The following is a 21,557-nucleotide window of genomic DNA, read 5'->3' as shown; positions in this document are numbered from 1 at the left end:
CTAATGATGTTGTCCCATCGACTGTGATTTTTCCTCTCCACTATTCTTGTAGATTTTTAAGTTTTTAAACTTTCTGTCTCCCCAGGCCTCAGGATCACATTCCTGAGCAGTTTTGTTCCCCTCCATTTGCTCAGTTTGTAATGACAACCTGATCCACACAGTGTGTAATTGATTCCTATGCAAATCAAAGACCCTATAAAAATATTGATTCCAAAATTACATAAACTATTATCCTTGCATTAAGATGGACTCAGTTCAACTAATTGAGTGATTTGTTGATGACATTTTTGCATTTTAGCTAATTTTAAGAGTGTCATATCAAAGGGTCTGAATACTTATGTACATTTCTGTATTTAAATTTTAATAAATGTACAGACATTTAAAAAAAATGTGTTTTCGCTTTGTCATTCTGGGGTACTGTGCGTGGATTGATGGCAAAGTCTATAACACAACAAAACGTGGAATAAGTGAAGGGATCTGAATACCTTCTGAAGGCACTGTATAAGAAAAGGTGGAAATGGGGGGGAACCCATAGGAACCAAGTGTTTTATTGGTGTTAAAATACATTTTCAGCATTCAATTTGCTCCTGGACCCCACCCAGGGTTAATTTTCACCATTAGTTAGAACTCAATACCCCTGTGCATGTAACATTTCACTAACAAAAAAAAATTAACTACAGAGACAGAGCTCTGAACTAGTGAGTGTCATATTTATTCTACCCATTAAACACTCTTAATCATGATTCCCACATGATTATGTCTCATATGCCTCCATCAGCAGTGAAACAGAACACGTGAGCATTGGATAATGATAAAAACAGTACCATTCTTTAATTGTAAAAAAAAAAAAAAAAAAAAAAAAAGGTGCCAAACAGCATCAGCCATAATTCAAGACCCAAAATCGAAATTATTTGCAGAGGATGTACATAAATACTTTTTAATGATAGCTTTACATTTTTTGATGACTTTTAATGAAAAAATAATAAAAGTAGGTCCAGAATAGATGAAATTCTATACAATAAAAATCTCTAAAAGAAAGTCAACTGAAAAAGAAAAAAAAAAGAAAAAGAAATTCATACAGTAACACTTTATATTACAGTAAACCTCTTGGGGTTTGTAAAGCATTTATAATTAGTGTATAGACAATTTACAATTAGTTTAAAGATAGTTTATGAATCAGTTATAACTCAATTATTAAAACAATGCGGTTGATTATCAATTTGGTACTGGGGGTACCAATAAGTGGCGTGTTGTAATACCCTGGTCACTAAATCTACTCCTCTGTGCACTTCATCTATTTCAGCTCAAACAAATAAAGCAATTTGTTGTATCCCCAGCACCGATGTGATGATAACTCAATGTTAATGATTGAGTTACAACTGACTCAAAAACTATCTATAATCTAATGATAAACACTTTACAAAACCCAGAAAGTACACTTTAATGGAAAGTGCAAGCAAAATACAGTAAAATTCATTTGATTCCTTAAATTCCCTCTTAATGGGAGACTGTAACAGTACAGTATTCTTATGACTCCATCTTTTATTCATGAGACAAAAAACAAAAGTGCCCAAAACCAGGAATAGGGGGATGACATGACAACAATGCACAACAAACTTTCATATATATTTGTGCAGAGCATAACCCCCTTCAAAACACAAAATAATCTAGAATTAATGGTCTCAGATGATAAATGTTGACAGTACAATGTGTTCAATATTACCTAAGTTTACTTTTTGATACTAGAATTTACAGTGCTTTGTGACTTTAGAAAAAATCCTCTTGAAGGCCTTTACATTGCATACTTTTGGGTCCAGTCTTTTGCTAGTTTGTTGTATCTGGAGACAAAGTCAGAGCAATGCACACATTAAATGTGAAATCCATTTGCTGTATGTTGAAATGCTAAGCGTTCTCCTTTATTCAAAGAATGTGGCTTATTGATGAGAATAATGCATGAGAAAGCAGTCAGAAATCAGTTTTTTCAATCAGAAAAAAAAACTGTGTAATTCCATAGGTTGAAGTACACTTTGCACAACAATATATACTCACTTGACTTTGTCTTGTTTGTAGATGTGTGCTATGTCTGGGACTAGGGGGTCATCAGGGTTTGGGTCACAAAGCAATGAACATATGGACAATAGAACTGAAAAACATAATGATGGGATTAAAGGTTTTTGCCCTTGAAATCCATACTGAAAGGGTAAGTCACTGTATATTAGACTACTGTGAAACACCTTGGCATTGAGCATTGAATTTACAATTTGCTAGATAAAGATGTTCCTCTATATTTAGCAGGGTTCTCCCCAATATATTTGAACAGTGTGGTGCTGGATTGCATTACCAAAACCCGACTGGCGTTTATTCATGTCAAAATGCGGCTAAAACGCCGAATTCACCGAAGAACATCCTAACGCTTTCAGTTTCCAAGATTGAGTAACTATCATTGTTTAATATATATTGTTTAATTTGCCTTGAAATGTTTACATAGTGGCGCCGTCAAGTTCACAGCGTGGCGCAACGCCACTCTTCCATTCTTTGGGGAGAACCCTGTTTAGCAACATGCTATATTTGTCTAGCACTACCATTTGATGTGGTACCCCATCCCAGAGAGTTTGTACGTGCATTGATCTTTTCAGAATCGGCATATATTTTCCATAACAGGACATTTGTCGGTTTTAGTTTCCAAATGAAATGCTCCATTCTGTTTTTAAACTCACAAAATACATTCGATTTATTTCCTGACAAATGCGCAAGTAGCTGCCTCTTGCTGTTGATAGTGCAGCAAATAATGTTCAAAAGTGGGTTTTTAAGTAACTTATTGAGAATGTAATACAGACAAATTATTCAGAAGCAAAACTGTCATAATAAATCTCGGTTGGAGTGTGTTATTAGATATTATTACGCTTCAATGGGCAAAACTAAAGGCTATACCTAAATAAGAAGTGATATATGCACCTAAAAACTACTTGAGGTGATTGACCACATCAAATCCTAATGCAAAACTACTAAGATGTAAATAGCAAATAGAACATCACTCTAAATTCAAGATTTACAAATTCTGACTTACCTTTTGATACTGTTAGTGCTGGGGACCACTGTGATCGCAAGATGTCCAAGCAAATACTCCCATTACTGTTAATGTTCGGATGATAAATTTTTGTTGTAAACGCAACCTGTAAAGAGATGGCAAAATGTAAAAGTATGAAGACAATTCTTAGGCATAGTATCATAATATAGGCCTAATGATTTCTAGGACAAATCCAATCTCACCTTTGGTGGCTTGAAGGGATAGTCCGTGGGAAAGTGGATTGTGAGAAAAAAGACCCCTCCTTGGTATGGACTATCACACTGTGATGAAAAGGAGAAAAACAGATAGTAAATGATAGAAACAGACATCATTATGTCAGTGCCCATACCTATTATTCAATTGAGATATTGAATATTCAAGTAGCAAGGTTAACATGACAAGAAAAAACAGCAGCCTCACAAAAATCAACCAAATCGGTTGAAAGCAAAGGGACATAATCGCCACTTGGTAATATCATCTGTGTTGATTGTTTTCATTGTAAAGCAGATTGTGTGTGTGTATATAACTCAAATTAGGCTGTGATAAATTACACATTACACATTGCAGATTCATACTCACTGGTCCCATTATGGTTGCTTGCCAGTGGAACACTAAAAAGATATGGAGAAAAATAACAGGGAGTTTTAGACCACTGTTATAGGCCTAACCGTTCGACAGCAAGCATCGCCACCCAAACCCTCGCCACAAACTTACAGTCTTCCCCCACCGGTCCAGCAGAGCACTGTGCAGGTGGATCCCTCTGCAAGTCATGTAACTCCTGGGGGGGAGAGAACAAGTCAAACAAGAATAGTTAGAGTTGAAGCTGAAACTAAACGTTTCACTTTGTCAGTGCTAACTTAGGTGTACAATTCACGTGGTGGTGAAGGGACATCGCCTCTTGAGCATTTGTTGAAAACTACGTCCTTAACACATACTGTACATTATGGCCATCCAAAGAAAAGTACTTTGAATATTTTTTCAAAGTATTTGATTGTGCTACTATAGGCCTCGACATACTGTGTTTACTATTGGCACTCTGTCCCATTCCTGTACACGCCCTCAATAGCCACTGTGAAATGTGAATAGCAGTGCAATAGGAACATATAAGGTATGTTACTGTCAGTAATTAAGGTGCTAGTTTTATACCATTTGATCACTTTACAGCCAGAGGGGAGGATAATAAAGATATGTCTCCGTATGCAGCGGCTAGCCGGGCTAGTTAGCCAGTCTGACAGTGACAGTCAGAAAAGCATGATCACAGATACATGTAGTGTTGAAAACGTGACAAACTACATGTTGTACAATGAACAGCGTAGCTCCATTTTCTGTTCAATTTCAACGACAGTGTTTTTCTAGATCGACATAAAAAAAAAAAAGAAGCTAGGCTACCATTGTTTCCCGACTAGGTGGTGGTGTTCGTAGTAGCTGACAGCTAGCCAGCTAGCGTTGGCTGACGTTAGCTATTTCACTCACCTTCTGTATTCTTTTCAATGCCATGGTGACCGACTTCGTCCAAAGACCCTATGATACTCTGTCTCTTGGTGCTCGCTTCGATGCCGACAGGAATAATATTGCTTAAGAGGTCAGAATAGATGTTACTTCCCTGAGTAGATCACCAAGGGTGTATGTTTTTTTGGGTCTCTTTTGTTTCCGCCTTCGCTTTACGGAGCGGTGTTCTGTTAACGACAATAGTGGAACTCCGCCCACCTCTCTCGGGTGTATGGAAATTAGGATTTCTTCAAAATAAAAGCGTCCACGTTCAACTTTTTATTTTTATTTTTTTAATTCATTTATTTATTTTTATATATTTGTAGGGCATTTCTGTTTTATTGGGATAGAGACAGTAGAGATTGACATGAAGGATGGGAAAGGGTGAGAGAGAGGAGGGATGACATGCAGGATATGTCGATGGCCGGAATCGAACCTAAACATGAGTTTTACTACCACTATATTCAGCAGTTTTTCTAGAATATGAATCAAGTGAGTTTCAACCATGAGGGGTGTCATACAGAGTGTTCTTGTATTTGAGGTGCTGTCTAAGGTCCTGAAGACATCTAGTTTGTATCAAAGATGGCAAAACAGATTAGATACAGATAACATATTAACAAATGACATGTATTGGGGTGAAACAATACCTTATTACCGCATGTGTAGAACACAAAGAGAAGCTACACATTTAGTTCCAAACCAACTTCTTTGCACACCATGATTACTCTCATTACTGATGAGCCAAATTTAGCAGCTCATTATGGTCATTCAATTGGACCAATCCGGATAAGAATAGGCCTCTGTGATAGTGTGAATAATTGGCATCATTGCCAAGGCTAACCGTACATATTTAAATTATATATCAGTAGTTGGTTCTAATGAGTCAAATTAATCAGTTGTCTTGCAGTCTCTTCAGTCTACTGATATCCGTTTTTAATGTATTATGTATTTTTATGTTTTGAAGACATATATTATGCCATATGTACCTTTTGAACAGCACAGAGAACAGTAGCTATTGATGTAAGATATACAGTACCAGTCAAAAGTTTGGACACTAACTTGCAAAGAGTGTGCAAAGCTGTCATCAAAGCAAAATGTGGCTACTTTGAACAATCTAAAATATAAAACATATTCCGGTTTGTTTAACACTTTTTTGTTTACTACATAATTCCATATGTGTTCCTTCATAGTTTTGATGTCTTCAATATTAATCTACAATGTAGAAAATAAGAAAAACCAAGAAAAACCATTCAATGAGAAGGTGTGTCCAAACTTTTGACTGGTACTGTATATAATTATATAAATAATTATTATATAATCATTATATTATAAATACAATTATTTCAGGACCTTGGACAGCACCTCAAAAAGAAATGGCTTGACAACAGTAAAAAGCCAATAACACTCTGTATGACACCCCTCATGGTTGAAACTCACTTGATTCATGTTCTAGAAGTGCTGCTGAATAGAGTGGTTTCATGTTTAGCCTTGGAAAATGATTTGTGTACAGTCCATTATGTGTTCCCGATGCAATCTAGAGGTGGCACTTTGAATTGTTAGGCTACAGTAAAGGGCCAACATCACTCTGTATGACACCCCTCATGGTTGAAACTCAGTTGATTCATATTCTACAAGTGCTGCTGAATATAGTGGTAGTAAAAATCATGTTTAACCTTGGAAAATAATTTGTGTAGAGTCCATTATATTTGTTCTTGTGTAACAATACATATAATTGCACAAATATGTACATTATAATGATCAAAATTACTTTTTTGAAATTGTACATATTTTCTGTTACGTAATATTTTCTTAATTCAGGGAAAATATTTTTTAAATATTGTGTTCCCATCACTTTAGTGATCTATTACCTCGCGCTTTTATTTTGAAGTCTCATTGTCGGAACCTGCTAGTTATTGTCGTTCAAAGAACACAGCTTGTTTACGGTTGGCTTTAAACGAGGGGATTCTGGGAGTTGTCGTTCTTGAAAAATTTGATGCCGTTTTTCTTGACGCCCAGGAGATGGCGACGTCATGCACAGAATTTAATGTCGATTCATTCATTACTGATTAGTCAGGAGCATGCTAGGTTACCGAACATGTTCTTTAAAGGGGCAACTACAAAGCTGTCTCCCCGCCACTTATTTTGGTAAACAGCTGAGGGATGTGAAGGGACAAATATAACCACTCTCAAATTCATAGATGGATCTATGTGACATGTTTTAAAGCTATAGAGTGTTTGTTGACAATTATATTGTTTACAAAGAATGGAGTAAGCTTATATTTGGGGTTCTGATGGGGTTGTTGTACTAAGCTCATGAGGCATTTATAAATGATATTCTTCAAGAATCAATGGCTAGTGGGATCTGTTAAAAGATTTTGGTGGATTCTTCGGATATAACGTTAACCTGCATATTGATCCCGATCAATACTGCAGCGGCTCACTGTTTGTTTGAGGCTCTACTATAAACTCACTAACTGCCAAAGAATTCCTGAACCATGACCACCAAGAGTGCCAAGTGTTTTATGTGGTATTTACCTAGCAGCAATATTTTGATTGGCTACAAAATGAAGCATCATAATTTATGCATTTTGGTGAATAAAGTCACCGTTGGCACTTTAGAATGTTGACAATTTGGGCGACTATTCACCCTAGGCACTAAATGAGTTAAGATATCAATGATTACGACACAGGAATTTAAAGTCGGACTGAAATTATTTTGTTATGTTTTTGTTACGACAGAGTAACAACAATGTATCACAAACTCACCTTTCGAAGTACACTTAAGTTGATTATATCAGCATTAATTCATTTGTATATTTTCCTCTGCTCAGGCTGCTTCAGGACTAACGAGGCCTGTATCTTTGGTGGTTGAGTGACAGCCCATAATTGCTACCCATTCAACAATATCTAATTTCCCAGATAATTCTACTCACTACAATCATACCATATTGACTGGTATAGCACTTGTAGTTATGCACCTCTGGTCTGGTGTTTCAATAACTTTTACAGGCTATCAATATCACAATATGACCCAAATACTAGATATGCTCCAAATATTACAATATTTCATCATATTGAATATCAGGCCAACCCTATTTCCCAACCTGCCCCCCAGAGACCACTTTGGAGACTATTCTGAAAGTGAACCTTGCATGTTAATAACCACCATTTATAACAAGCATAGCACTCTTAACCTTGAGCTCCTTCACTCCCTCAAGGGTCAGTGAGAGGGAGATATTATCATTTCAGACGAGACTTGAGGCTCTAACCCTCAAGTGAATACACTCATATATTCAATTCAGAGTGGTACACGGTCTTCATTTGTCTGATGCTAGGTTGGCCAAAATAAAGCCTGTGATCTGGACCCAACCTGCAATAGATGCAGACAAGCCCCAACCATTCTCTTTCTCACACATTTTGGTGCCGTCCCAAGCTAAGCCTATGTTGGCATTCTATTTCTTAGGCTATGTTCAGAATCTTCCAGCGCCTGCTGAAACCCTCTCCTTTAAGCGCCATTTTAGGGGTTGTCCCAGTTCAACCATACCTGACCGCTACCCAACCAAACTGCCTGGCCTATACCCCTCTACTTGCCATAAGGCTAATCATGTTTGAATGGAAATATGCCTCCCCACCTTTATTTAACCACTGGATAAGGGATATTACACAGTCATTAAAGCTAGAAAAATGTGATACACAATTAGAGGATCTATTACCAAATTCTACTCAACATGGCAGCCCTTCTTGGACTTAGACAAACTCAAAGCCCAGGCTGTTGTGTGACTTCAATAGACACCTTTGTTGTTCTTCTCTTTACATTTTCTTTGTTTTAATGTATGTCATTTTAATTGATTTAAATCTGTTATTAATTAATAACCAGTTTATACAATGTCATTTTTTACCCTTTTATGTTTTTCTCTCTCTCTGTCCTTTTTTGTTTGTTGCTGAACTCTAGTTGTTCTAGAGATCATCAACATTAAACCAACCCCTCCACCTAGCTGCACCTCAGGAGAGGCTGGTGGAGGCAGCAATCAGAGGACTTTGTAATGTAATGCATGGAGTAAAATGAGTTCCTCAGTAAAATGAGGAACGGTATCGAACACATGCGTTCGATACCGTTCCTCATTTCATTCCATATGATTTCTGCCTCCACCAGCCTCTTCTGAGGTGTGGGGGGTTGGTTTAATGTGATGTGATGTATTTTATGCGATGTACTGTATGTATTTTAATTGTCCTATAAATGCCCAACAAAAAATAATCAATGGCTATATATCATGAATTTGAAAGTGAAAAATGAAATGTAACAAACCCAGATTGCCCCTTCAAATCATTTAATAATTCACATTGACATCCAGTTCCAGCATAGTTTCTGACAATTTAAATCATTGATGCAAATTTTACTTTATGCTGACGTTAAAAGCTTACTGTATTATGCAAGAAGGGTGGGCTAAGATAGACATTACAATTACTTTAATACCAAATCACTGACTTACAGTGCATTTGGAAAGTATTCAGACCCCTTCACTTTTTCCAATTTTCTTTATGTTACAGCCTTATTCTAAAATGGATTCAATTAATTTTTTTACTCATCAACCCACACAATACCGCAAAACAACAAAGCAAAAACAGGTTTTTAGAAATGGTTGCTTTAAAAATTTAAAATAAAAAACTGCTGCAGTATTGAAGGTCCCCAAGAACACAGTAGCCTCCATCATTCTTAAATAGAAGAAGTTTGGAACCACCAAGACTCTTCCTAGAGCTGGCCGCCCGGCCAAACTGAGCAATAGGGGGAGAAGGGCCATCGTCAGGGAGGTGACCAAGAACCCAATAGTCACTCAGAGTTCCTCTGTGGAGATGGGAGAACCTTCCAGAAGGATAACTATCTCTGCAGCACTCCATCAATCAGGCCTTTATGGTAGAGTGGCCAGACGGAAGCCACTCCTCAGTAAAAAGTACATGATAGCCCGCTTGGAGTTTGCCGAAAGGCACCTAAGGACTCTCAGACCATGAGAAACAAGATTCTCTGGTCTGATTAAACCAAGATTGAAGCGTCACGTCTGGAGGAAACCAGGCACTGCTCATCCTTGACACTGCCAAAGGTGCCAAAAGGTGCTTCAACAAAGTACTGAGTAAAGGGTCTGAATGCTTATAGTAAATGTGATATTTCAGTTTTTCATTTTTAATAAATTAACAAACATTTCTAAAAACCAGTTTTGGCTTTGTCATTATGGGATATTGTGTGTAGATTGATGAGGGAAAAATAACATTTTAATCAATTTTAGAATAAGGCTGTAACATAACAAAATGTGGAAAAAGTGAAGGGGTCTGAATACTTTCTGAATGCACTGTATATGATAAAGATCAAAAGATATGATGGGATGGGGTGGAAATAACTATGTAAACAAAACCTAATTTTGTTTATATACCAACCATGCTATTTACATGATGGAACAATTATGAAAACTTGATTTTCCAACAGATAATCGGTATCACAGTGGTAACTGTGGCACTGATTTGTTGCGGCATGTCTTACAATTACAAATATTGCACCGAACAGAGAAGCAAACTATAGCATTTTAAAAAATAAATCTTATTTTACCTTTTCAATTCAAAATCATGAAAACAGTTTAATGTGAGTTAATGTCAAATGAAATATAAGAAGGGAGAGGTCAGCACGCACACAGGTCGTGGGCTAGAGAGAAACATTTAACCAAACCATATAGTTTTGGACCACTTTCTTATCAGAGAACAAATTGATTGATATATGGAGCAATTATCAAAATGTCAATCATTAAAGGTATTTCTTCTAACGTAACCCATATTATATTTTCGACAGTGGTGGAAAAGCCTCCACACTGAAGCTAGCTGCCAGATGTAGATGGAGTTACGACAGTAGTGGCACTGTCGCAAGTGTAGGTATTGTAGCTAGCTAGACATGTTGATATCCGCCCTCACTTGATAATGTTCGTTCTAACGTGAGGGTCGTTTTATGAAACTCTTCAAACGACACCGGCAGCGAGACTTTACCTTGCTGTCCTCAATGATTATTTTTTCAATGAGAAACATTTCGGATTGAGGAGCTTGTACGTCAGATGTGATGTCACGGTGAGCTGCCTGTCTTTCGTGGTGGGACGTGTAATGTAAGAAGCGAACAACAAGGCTTGATTGTTTATTATGTATGCGGTTACGGAATAGACAAGGAAATTGCCTTCGAGGTAATATCGAAGAGAAGTCACTCCGATTTTCGAGATCGCAACCGGATATCGGTCTTGTGTCACCAGAACAGTTTTGCGAGAGGAGTGTTTACGTCTCCCTTGTGAGGAAGTGGGATGTGGCCAGACTGTATTTATGTTGCAGCTCAAGATATGAGAATCATTGTAGCAGTGGTTTTGGAGCCTGGCTACATTGTAAATAAAAGGGCAGACTTGGTGCTGAACGATAGCCCGTTGGACGGATTCGATGAAGACATTCCTCGGTGTTCGCAATTGTGCGGGGGTCTCTCTGATTACATAAGATCAATATGTGAATTATAGGTGACTCATTTTTTATTTTATTTTTTTGAAAGCCATTGAATTGCGAATGTCAACTCAACATCAGATAATGGACTCCTCTTTAGCTTTGGGAAGACTGGAATTGAATAGTCCCATGGTGAACCTGGGGACTTGCCTCTCCGGGTCGGTGAAGGAGAAGAGCGTTCAGGGTGGACTGCAGGCTCACCTGAACGGATGTGTGCCACTGTCTCATCAGGTGGCTGGCCATAAGTATGGCGTTGATAAAGTAGGTGAGTATCTGAACCTATCACATGTGCACATGTGCTTCCATCTTATGCCCGTTTCTCCCAATTGCATACCATTTGATTCTTGTTTCCAAATCCGTGCTGAAATACTTCTTTCTGTTCCATGACAATACAGGTCAGAAAAGCTGACTCAAGTCCATTATTATCTCTCCAGGATCAGTCAACACAATAGAGATCAGACTGTTAACCTCCTTTCACGTAGCCTTTGTTTCATGTCAGGCTTCAGCCCGACTACTATAGTGGTCAGACAAGTGAAATCCTGTTTAGCTTGTACCACCAGTTCTGACACTGTGTTCCCCACTCCACTTAGCCTGCCACTCCATTTGAACAAACTTACCAAGTGCCTGCTATGACGACATACCTTTGACAAACATAGCCCACGTGTGATGCTGGACTGAAAAGCTTAATCTGAAACTCTGAGATGATTATAGGGGGGCCTACAGTGTTTCTGCCCTTGAATACCAAGCGCCAATTTGATAGGAGTTAATCCTTGTTGTCTATCTGGCCCGAGCGTTTCATTGGACTCTTCCCCTCTGCCCGGCTGGGTGTCAGCGTCGTATTTAGGTCGCTTTCTTAAGACTCTTGACACACGTCTAACAATCCCAGTTGATTACTGGCTGATGTAGTGAATGACATGTCCATTTCCTACCAAATCAAATCAAAATCAAATCAAATTGTATTGGTCACGTACATCGCATACAGCCGTAAGTGACACAGTGAAATGCTTTTTGAATCTAACTCCTCCTTCAACAACAATCAATAAATCAACAATACAGTATAAAAAAAGTAATAATGAAGCAATGAGAGTACTAGTGCAAAAGTAGTGCAAAAGGGTGCAGTGGAGTAGCAGCAGTTAAGGGGAGGAATGGAAGGGCAAGCTCCACTAAATCATTTGTCAGAGAGAGCATAGCTGAAGGCCTAATCCTATGCCCCTACCCATATCTCATCAGCATTACATGATGTAACATACAGTAACATTCCAGGGCTCTACTCTCTGTGTTTACAATTTCACTGTCATAGTTTTGACTACATATTACAGTTGTACAGTTCAGTCTTCCTGGCGGTAGGGCACTGTAATGTTAAGTTGACATTTCTTTGCGAGATGAGAGTCTAAGCCTAAATATTCAACTCGTTTAAGAGCAAAGTCTCCAGTGTTTCTTTTGACGTGAGAAGAGAATAGTTGGATTTTATTTGCTACTGGATCGGTAGTATCTCTGATTAGTTACTGTACATTGTTTGATTATTGACTACACGTTAACAGCAGTTAACCTTTGGACCGTCTGCTCTGGGTGTACGCCTAACTACCCTTATCAACTTTCAGCACCGTTGGTCACATGCTTTCATTTTCAGAAAGAAACAGCCTTATTCAAATACTTTAAAAATGGATCCTGCTTTCCTCTCCGATTGTGAAAGCTAAATACCTGTCCAGCCATGTCATCATAGTCATTACCCTAGGGAGCATGACAGGTTGCATTTTTGAAATATTCAAACAGGTCCTTTGAGCTGTAGTGCGGAGAGAGAGAGTCCTAGGTCCTTCTTATGTGTCAGAATAAGCTCACACCCTTTTTTTGTTTAATCCCAGGTATATTGCAACATCCGGATGGCACAGTACTCAAACAGCTGCAGCCACCTCCTCGAGGTCCAAGAGAGATGCAGTTCTACAGCATGGTAAATGTACTAACGTATAGACGAGAGAGTGAAGAGATTGTATTTACACAGTCATTTAGTTTGAGTGGTGGTGGTGTTATTGTTGTAACACCAGTGGAACCAGGAACTGTCTTTAATCCACTTGGGAAACTTCATTTGAATGGGCAAGTTATTTCCACAAGAGAATGGTTCTTATCACAGACTAAACATTGCGTTAAGTTGATGTGTGGCCTGTTAGCTACGTCTGTCACTGTATGTCTTCGCTTAGGTGTTATGTACAGTAATATATACAGACAAACATTAACAACATTTAGGCTTAGAAAAAGCCTCAAAAGAATAGCCTATGTTATAGTTGAAGCTATAGACTTTTGCAATATAGTGAAAAAAAAGTGAGAGTGATTAGTTCTAAACTCCATTAAAAGGGCATGAAGTGGCTCTTGAGGAAGACCAGCATCCTGTCTCCTACAAGTGGGTGTGGGAGACTTGTGTTATGGCGATGAAGCCGCCTGTATCAATGTAGTCCGCCAGACCACTTCTCTAGCTCAGCAGGCAAGGTCAGCACATTGCCCGCACAGAAACCCGTGGGCTATCTGTTTGTTTAAGGGCTTAAGAAAGGTGTTGGCCTCAGCATGTCCACTGAAACAACATTTAGCCAGAGCATTATCAGAGCCTTTCACAGGCTCTATGTTCAGTCTCCTGTTGTTACATTGATCTAAATGTCCAGGATGGAATACACTAGGCCTACTTGGTTTAGTACTGTAACACACAAATGATAAACCATTAACTCTCTAAAATACTGTTTTACTATGGGTTTTTTGATATGTTTCTAACATGCCAGTCACTGATGGTACTCAGATTCCAAGAGAGAGAGAGAGTTATTAGTTCTCCTGACTAAAGGTGTAGGAAGATGAGAGAGCCTTCTTCTGTTGTTAGAAGTGGTTTATAGGCTATACTGTACTTCAAAAAGGTTGTGTCCTTTGCATGTTTCAGGTCTATGCGGAGGACTGCTGTGACCCATGTCTGCTGGACCTCCAGAATCATCTCCCCAAATACTTTGGCACCTGGTCCTCGCCCGATACCCCCAATGGTAAAAACATGTCCATACGAAACCACTAAACATCTCCAGGATATTATAACATCATGCACCAGAGATCGGGGTTCCATTGAAAAAGACGTTCTGTCGTTCTGAATATCACTCAGCAGCTCTCTCCAGCTCCTAAACGTGAACAATCACGTCAGTGTTCTGGCTACCATGAATATTGCGCTGTGGTCAAACAAAGCCTCCTCTATTATCTCACAACCAAATATGTTAATTTATCTCCATTTTCTCCCACACCATATTTGCGGCGGCCTCGAATGACAGATCTCTACCTGAAGTTGGAGGATGTGACGAGAAGGTTCCAGAAACCCTGCATCATGGACGTGAAGATCGGCCAGAGGAGCTACGACCCGTTCGCCTCCCACGAGAAGAGAGAGCAGCAGATCAAGAAGTACCCTCTCATGGAGGAAATTGGCTTCCTGGTCCTCGGAATGAGGGTGAGTGTTTCTCAAGCTGTTCTAACCATCTCTCTCTACTTCCTCATCCTCAATTAATGTGCCCCTCATCCTTGTGATATGTCTCTCCCCCACTGGGTTCTGAAGGCGTCTCCAACTGCGCTTGTCATTCATGTTAATGAGAGAGGATATGGGAGACCTGGGTGGTTGGACCTTACATCTGAAGCAGTCACTCCATTAGCCGTCGCTAACCATTAGCAATCATTGGGAAAGTAAAGACGTGGAAGGTTATTTCTCTATGAGGGACTGGTAGTAACACTTGACACTAAGTTTCTCTTATTCCTGTTTAGAAATTGAAAGTGTTTACAGACCAATTACCGACTCACTCTAGAAGAACATGCGATGAGATGAGAGTAATTAGTGTTAGATTTAGTGTGACGTGTTGCTGGGTTGGTTCTCGTTCTTGATAAACCTGTATGGGTGGGTGGTGTGAACTGCATCAGGATCAAGCTGACTTTTCTTTTCTTTCTTTTTTCTTTTTTTCTTTTTTTTAAGTATTTGATATATCGTCTGTCTTGTAAAAACCCTCTATCAAATTCCTTTCCAGTTTTTGAATAATTTTTCCATATATTAAAAGGTACCCCTGTCTTCCATGTGATAGTAGATTTCACATCTCTGCATGGGACCAATCAAATTAATGAATCCCTCTAAAAGGATTTCCTGGTACAATGAAGCCAATGGACTAGTCCCAAAAATGCACTGCAAGCGAAACCAAGCAAATGCTCATTTAAAGTATTTTTGATTGATATGCAGTCAAAAGTTTGGACACAAACTTGCCAAGAGTGTGCAAAGCTGTCATCAAAGCAAAAGGTGGCTACTTTGAACAATCTAAAATATAAAACATATTCTGGTTTGTTTAACACTTTTTTGTTTACTACATAATTCCATATGTGTTCCTTCATAGTGTTGATGTCTTCAATGTTAATCTACAATGTAGAAAAGAATAAAAATAGAGAAAAACCGTTGAATGAGAAGGTGTGCCCAAACTTTTGACTGGTACTGTATGTATTTGACGCAGGTCTGGTGTAGTATCTCAGGAGTTCAAAGCAACTTCCAAATTCCTAATTTCTCTGCCTCTGGTTGACTAGGCCACACAATACTCATTATCATTTGCATGTAAATTCATATACACAAGTCTTTCTGTGTAAACAAGCCTTGGTGTGATTTCAATACAACTGGACTATTAATAGGCCTTCTACCATACTAAGCTCTTTGTTTAGCTAATGACATTTTGTACAGTCAAGCTCTTGACAGTCCCTGAATACATATGACACATTCAGAATATTTACATACCTCAAAAGCACACACGAACATTGGCACAAGAGTATTTGCATACAAGCAAAATATCGCCGGTTAAGCACCCTGTCCTGCTCGTTGATCTCGGATGTGTAACTATTGTGTAGTTATCCAATTGTACTGTACAGGTTCACAGTTGTTAAATAGCCACTACTAACTTCAGGTAACTTTAGCCACGACTAACACAAAAACAATGGGAGTGATTGGGGCAATTAGACAAAGTTCAAAATTGCATGGGAAAATCAACTCAAGAGAACTTTCTGACTTGGTTGGTAGTTCCTTGGAGGTGATTTGGCTACAAACATTCAACTTTGTCTAATTGTCACTCCCATTGTTTTTTTTTGTCAGCCGTTTGCTCAAGTTAGTAGTGGCTATTTAAACAACACTGAACTTTCAGGGTAAGACACCATCTGAATATAAGGTGTAAAAAAAGTGAACTATCCCTTTCTTGGCTTGTTTGATCTCTAGGGAAGGCAGTAATAGGACACCTCCAGTTATCGTAGGACAGGATGGAGAGCCACTTAGGTCTATATCTCCCTGATCTGTTCCATAGGACATCTCTCATTACTCCTCCTGGGTGTTCCTACCCTCACTGCTCCCTTAGGACACATGATAACAACCTCAACTGGTCAGACATGAGCTCACCACCTACTCATAGTCAAAACAATGCACGGTTTATGTCTGGTTTCGTTCTGTGGTCCTCAATGATGTGCCCATGAAGCACGAAGATGACAGAACTGTTGACGATCATAATGTGATGGTGTGAAATTGTGTGTGTCTTTATTTCACACTGTTTTAAAGGTAGAAATTGGCCTGAAAGGGACACACCTCCCCATGTCCAAGAGCATCAGCTTAATTTTCCAACATTTGTTAGCCTAAAGCTAGGGATTGTCAGACCTTGTGCAGTATAAGGACCAATGGCTGACCTCGCATGGTCCAGATCTAGGAGGGTTCTTGGGGTCTTGGTTGGGTCTGTGATGTTTACCCCCGGGGGTCCGGGCTATCTGTCTGGCACCGAGAATGGAAAACTGCTTATCAGCTGTGTGTACATGACCGTTGGAGAGATGAGCCTCATTACTGATAATGATGTTCCTGATGATGGCAACGATATGGGGAGGTATCTGTCTGGTAAATAGGCCGACTGGTCTCACCATTAAGATGTAGGCTTACTCATGTCTCTGCTCTCAAAGCTTTGACTCTTGACACAAATGTAGAATGTTTTTAAATGATATTTCCCCACTAGGGGGAGTATTCCACCCATGATTCTAGCACGCAAAGGTCACAGGGAGTTTAATAGAGTAGAGATTTGTCATCTCCCCTTTGATGTTTTGGAGCGTAGCCTCCAGAGTGCTGCTCTCACCATGAAAGCGGGCAATCTGTGCCAAGTGTGACTGTTTCTCCCTCTGTCAATTAATGCTGATGGAATGCTTCCCACTATCTCTGTCACCATTTAGGTGTACAAGGTCAGCACCGACAGCTATGACTCCTACGATCAGCACTATGGAAGAGGCCTGCTGAAGGACACCATCAAAGACGGTCAGCTCCCACACAATGATCCTGTCACGAAAATATACTCAAATAGAAACTTGCCTGGAGTGCGTTTTTTAAGTAGTTCTCAATTGAGGCGTTTTGTCGAACATTGTCTGAATAGATGATATCATATCACCCCCATCATACGCCTTCAGAGAGCATTATCAAGCAATTCACAGTTGTTTGGTCTCTGTTGCAGGTGTATCCAAATTCTTCCACAACGGGTCGACTCTGAGAACAGACGCCATCACTGCCAGTATCCTGAAAGTGCAGAAGATCCTGCAGTGGTTTGAGGGCCAGAGCCAGTTGACCTTCTATGCCAGCTCCTTGTTGTTTGTGTACGAGGGCCTGCCTCCCCCTGGCCCCATGGGCCTGATCCCAAGAAGCCCCCTGGAGAAGAAGACTTCCACGTCCGCCGCCGACGCCTGTGAACTGGACCAGGAAGTGGTAGAGTACAACAACAACATCCACGTGGGCGTCGCGCTCGACTACAGCCTGTCCACCATGTACGCCATGCACAAGAAGGGCTGCACCCGGGCTCACCACGGCAATGGCCCCGCCGACGTCACCGAAATGACGGCGCCCAAGTCCCGGGAGGACAACAGCACGTGGAAACATCCGGTGCAGCGGGGCACCGCTGGTGAGCATCCCAATGGAAATGGTATCAAAGCCAAACTGGAAGAAGAAGAAGAAGAAGAGGAGGAGGAGGAGGAGGAGGAGGAGGAGGAAGGGGGCGAAGTGGAAGTGGAAGTGGAAGTGGAAGTGGAAGAGGAGGAGGAGGAGGAGGGGGGAGGCCGGGGAAAAGGAGACGCGGAGCAGAGGGCCAGCGAAGTGGAGGTGAGGATGATTGACTTTGCCCACGTCTTCTCCAGCGAGAGCCAGGACCAAGGCTACGTCTACGGGCTTAAACACTTGCTGCAAGTGCTCCAGCAGATCCTAAACAAATCCTAACTTCTGTCTCCGGCGGATTCGTCATCGTTAGTCAAGTGTATCCGTTTGTATGTTACTGTGCGGATGGAGGAGTCTTAGCCACCCCCCCTCTCCAGTCCCTCTACCCCCAATGTTCTGCACTATATGCACTATCGATGAAATCATTCTCCATAGCTCTCTGTCTGATATATGTGCTTGTTTGTTTGTTTTGTTTTCTGTTTTGTTTTTACCACTGTTAACAGGTATCTAACTCAGGTAAAATTACTGTAATCAATATTCACAGAATTATCCCTAAAGCGTACCCGCATATTGTTTGCTTGCTGACCATTTAGATCTTTTCTATAATTCACTAAATGTAAGTGTTTCATTTTACGATCCTCTGTTCGTTAGGTCCCCAGAACATCGATAGAATCATTTTTATTTATCCACTTAAAGTTACTATAATCATACAGTGTATAGGTTAAGTACTTTCAGTATTGCTGTTATGTACAGTAGCTATGTATTTTGCTGCCAAAATGCCTGTTCTTTCAAAACCTGTATCCTTTGCAGTGATACTTGTATGTGGTTGACTTTTACCATGATTTTAGATTGTCCCCTTTTGCCTGCCCACTTGTACACAATGTGTGTCATGGTCTGTAGAGTTGTACGGAAAATGCAATACGCTGCTGTGATGACAATGAGAGAGAGAGACTTGATTTTGATATTTAAACATTTGAGTTTGTTGATTGAGTGTATTTTGGTCATATGAACAGAATGCCAAAGTAACGGTTGTTAAGCTACTGGAGATTATGGAAGGCCTGTGTAGGAATCTGATCCTGTCTTTTGGGCAGTACCCTGACAATGCTTCCACTGTATGAACACCCTATCAACGTTTTGTTTGTTTTTATTTTAAGATTTTTTTTCTTTTTGCTTCTTACTTTGATTGCTATAGAATGTTTTTCTTTTCTTTTTTTTTTTTTAACAAATATATGCAGATATTTCTCCCTCTCGTATGTAGCTTTTAAGTATGATTTTATGAAATCTAATCCAATAAAATCTTAATCCGTTGCAAGTTAAAGTTAAGTTAACATTTGTATATACTTTTAACAAATACCAAAAGAGAGGAAAATTATTTTCGCCAGTAATAAACTTGATTATCAACTTGCATATTTGAAATGATTGAGGGGAAGTAGGGTTTTGGGAGATGTTTACAGTTTTAAGAAGATATTTAGCTCTGTTATCACTGCCTTATTTCTTCGTACTCCATTTGTCCATTTCTAATGTCTATCATTCTGGCAGCTTTGTAAATTAACTCAAAATGAAATCATATTGTTGTTTCACAGCTCATTAGCAAAAACATTTTACAACAGGGCATTGTTTGTTTGAACAAAACTGTTAAAGGGTGGTAATGATTTATCTTTCAATAACTCCATCTAAATATAACATCTATAAGCACTGATTTCACGTAACAACTACCCAGAGTGTTGCTAAAGTTTTATATGATATATAGAACACTGTGTAGCTGGTATTATTTTATTTTGTGCTTATGGATGTGCTGTGAATGATGTATGTAGATGGCGTAAATGTACTATAAATCATCACCAACAAAGGTACACCTGAGATGGTAATTCACATCCTCTGCAGCTCCTGTCCACATTGTAATGCCTTATTCAACCTTTAGTTGAATAACATGGTGTACACGGACTGTAAAATACATCTCGGTGAAGTCAATTGCAAGTTGTTCTACAATTAATTGAAAAAGCTTGTTTACACTTGATTCATAATTTTAAAGAGGTAGAAAGTGTCTTCATATAGTTCATATATTGGCCAGGAAAGTTATTATAGTTGATTATATGGCCAGGAAAGTTATTATATGGCCACGAAGTTAATACATGTTTTTTGTTCATTTGCTGGAGTCTGCAATTTATTTTCTCAGTTTTTGATAAATAATGCACTGATAATAACTAATGAATAGCCAATGTGTAACATCTATCCCTTTGCTGTGAACTAACCAATGACGTTGTCTCATTTACCCACAAGTTTGTTTTATATTCTACCTGACTCAATTGTATAAGTCGGTATATTAAGGCACTCGTGGTATATTTGGCAAGACTGGATTTTGTCTGAGGAATTGAGCCGAGCAGAAACGAGTTATCATCATTGTACATAAAAATAAAACTCAAGAGCTCTCAAAGATTCTGCAACAAACCATTTTAATTTAGCAAAAAACTGTAATGTAATCAAAATGGATTGATTGGTGCAATCATTGTCTTATTTTCCAGCTCTTTGTAATTGTTTTAGGTCTCAACATTGAGCCTTGAGTGTCCTCATGCTTTTTCCTGTGGTCTGGAATATGCAGTATAGTGTCAGTGCTGTCAGAATCTTCTCGATGGAAACCCCATGTTCTCTCCTCCCCATTGACTCTGCTGTCCCAGGGTGAGGCTGACCTCTTCTTCAGCTCTGACGTATACAGTACATGAAATGCAGGGGAAAATGATGTGTTATCTGCTGTTTCTCTCTCATATCGGATCTGATTTGAAATTGACTAATTAACTACTTTTGTAAATGACATATATGAAATGTATAATATGTAGATGGATTCAATAATGGCTGTATATTTGGCAGATTATTACTACTAATAAAATGTATTCCCAATGACAAATCTGTTTTCTGTCATTTGTTATGAATCAATGTGTTTTCTCCTCAGTGTGAGTCCAGATCGAAGCTAGTCATTTTGACTTGGGCCTCAACTTTTGCCTCTTTCTGTAGTTTCCTGCCATTTTCTATTGATTAAGGTCTGTCCTTATTGTCTCCAACCACCATTTTGTCTCAACAGTTTCAATAGCATATGATTTCACTACCATGACAAATGCCATGAAATCAAATGAATGATTGCACTATACAGTAGCCTGCACCAGAGAATCAGCACTATGTCATACTGTACTGCCTGAGGAGCTGGTTTTCTAATCTGAAAGGTTGTGGAGTTAGCTACTTTATGGCATGTTGAGGGGAACATACGTGAAATGTCTCCTCCTGACAGGGTCTCTATACTGGGGGGTAGGAGAATGGAGAAAGACAAGGAGAAAGAGAGAGGAATGCCCTCCATCTCTTGAGAGAACATCTGGGTCTTTGCCCTGACACGGAGATCAGAGGAGTGGAGTGACACAAACCCTGCTCTATGTCACCACAGCCGCAGACAAGCCCACAGCAACAGCACTGGCCCCCTTCTCGGAATCCACCGAACAGCGAATGTTACACACACAGACACATTAT

The 21,557-nt window shown here is 39.4% G+C and overlaps 2 protein-coding genes across 3 annotated transcripts; one reads left to right on the top strand and one right to left on the bottom strand.

The window, feature by feature from the left end:
• Positions 1 to 566: 566 nt before the first annotated feature.
• ube2d1b (ubiquitin-conjugating enzyme E2D 1b) lies at positions 567 to 4,715 on the bottom strand. Its single transcript, XM_083687924.1, has 7 exons — positions 4,541 to 4,715; positions 3,782 to 3,845; positions 3,647 to 3,678; positions 3,271 to 3,348; positions 3,068 to 3,173; positions 2,050 to 2,143; positions 567 to 1,838 (listed from the first exon to the last, which is right to left on the bottom strand). The coding sequence occupies exons 1-7, from the start codon at positions 4,562 to 4,564 to the stop codon at positions 1,793 to 1,795; spliced, it is 444 nt and encodes a 147-aa protein (XP_083544050.1). The 5' UTR covers positions 4,565 to 4,715; the 3' UTR covers positions 567 to 1,792.
• Positions 4,716 to 10,502: 5,787 nt separating this feature from the next.
• Positions 10,503 to 20,946, top strand: ipmkb (inositol polyphosphate multikinase b). Of its 2 annotated transcripts, none has more exons than XM_083687301.1 (6): positions 10,503 to 11,333; positions 12,931 to 13,016; positions 13,986 to 14,082; positions 14,359 to 14,531; positions 17,300 to 17,381; positions 17,575 to 20,946. In XM_083687301.1, exons 1-6 carry the CDS (start codon positions 11,132 to 11,134, stop codon positions 18,324 to 18,326), a joined length of 1,392 nt encoding a protein of 463 aa, XP_083543427.1. In that variant the 5' UTR covers positions 10,503 to 11,131; the 3' UTR covers positions 18,327 to 20,946. The 2 variants fall into 2 exon arrangements, with proteins under 2 accessions (XP_083543427.1, XP_083543428.1); XM_083687302.1 differs by having other exon boundaries at positions 11,236 to 11,329.
• Positions 20,947 to 21,557: the final 611 nt, after the last annotated feature.

The sequence above is a fragment of the Argentina silus genome (assembly GCF_951799395.1).
Source record: "Argentina silus genome assembly, chromosome: 16".
NCBI classification, from domain to species: Eukaryota; Metazoa; Chordata; class Actinopteri; order Argentiniformes; family Argentinidae; genus Argentina; species Argentina silus.
This window is presented reverse-complemented; position numbering and strand designations above follow the sequence as displayed.

Coding starts and splice junctions, on each gene's coding strand:
- ube2d1b (XM_083687924.1), bottom strand. CDS start 4,564: ATGGCATTGAAAAGAATACAGAAG. Junction 3,174..3,270: donor ATCCCTTCAAGCCACCAAAG/GTGAGATTGGAT, acceptor ATCTCTTTACAG/GTTGCGTTTACAACAAAAAT. Junction 1,839..2,049: donor TACAAACAAGACAAAGTCAA/GTGAGTATATAT, acceptor CTTTGTCTCCAG/ATACAACAAACTAGCAAAAG.
- ipmkb (XM_083687301.1), top strand. CDS start 11,132: ATGTCAACTCAACATCAGATAATGGACTCCTCTTTAGCTTTGGGAAGA. Junction 14,083..14,358: donor CTCGCCCGATACCCCCAATG/GTAAAAACATGT, acceptor CTCGAATGACAG/ATCTCTACCTGAAGTTGGAG. Junction 17,382..17,574: donor GAAGGACACCATCAAAGACG/GTCAGCTCCCAC, acceptor TCTCTGTTGCAG/GTGTATCCAAATTCTTCCAC.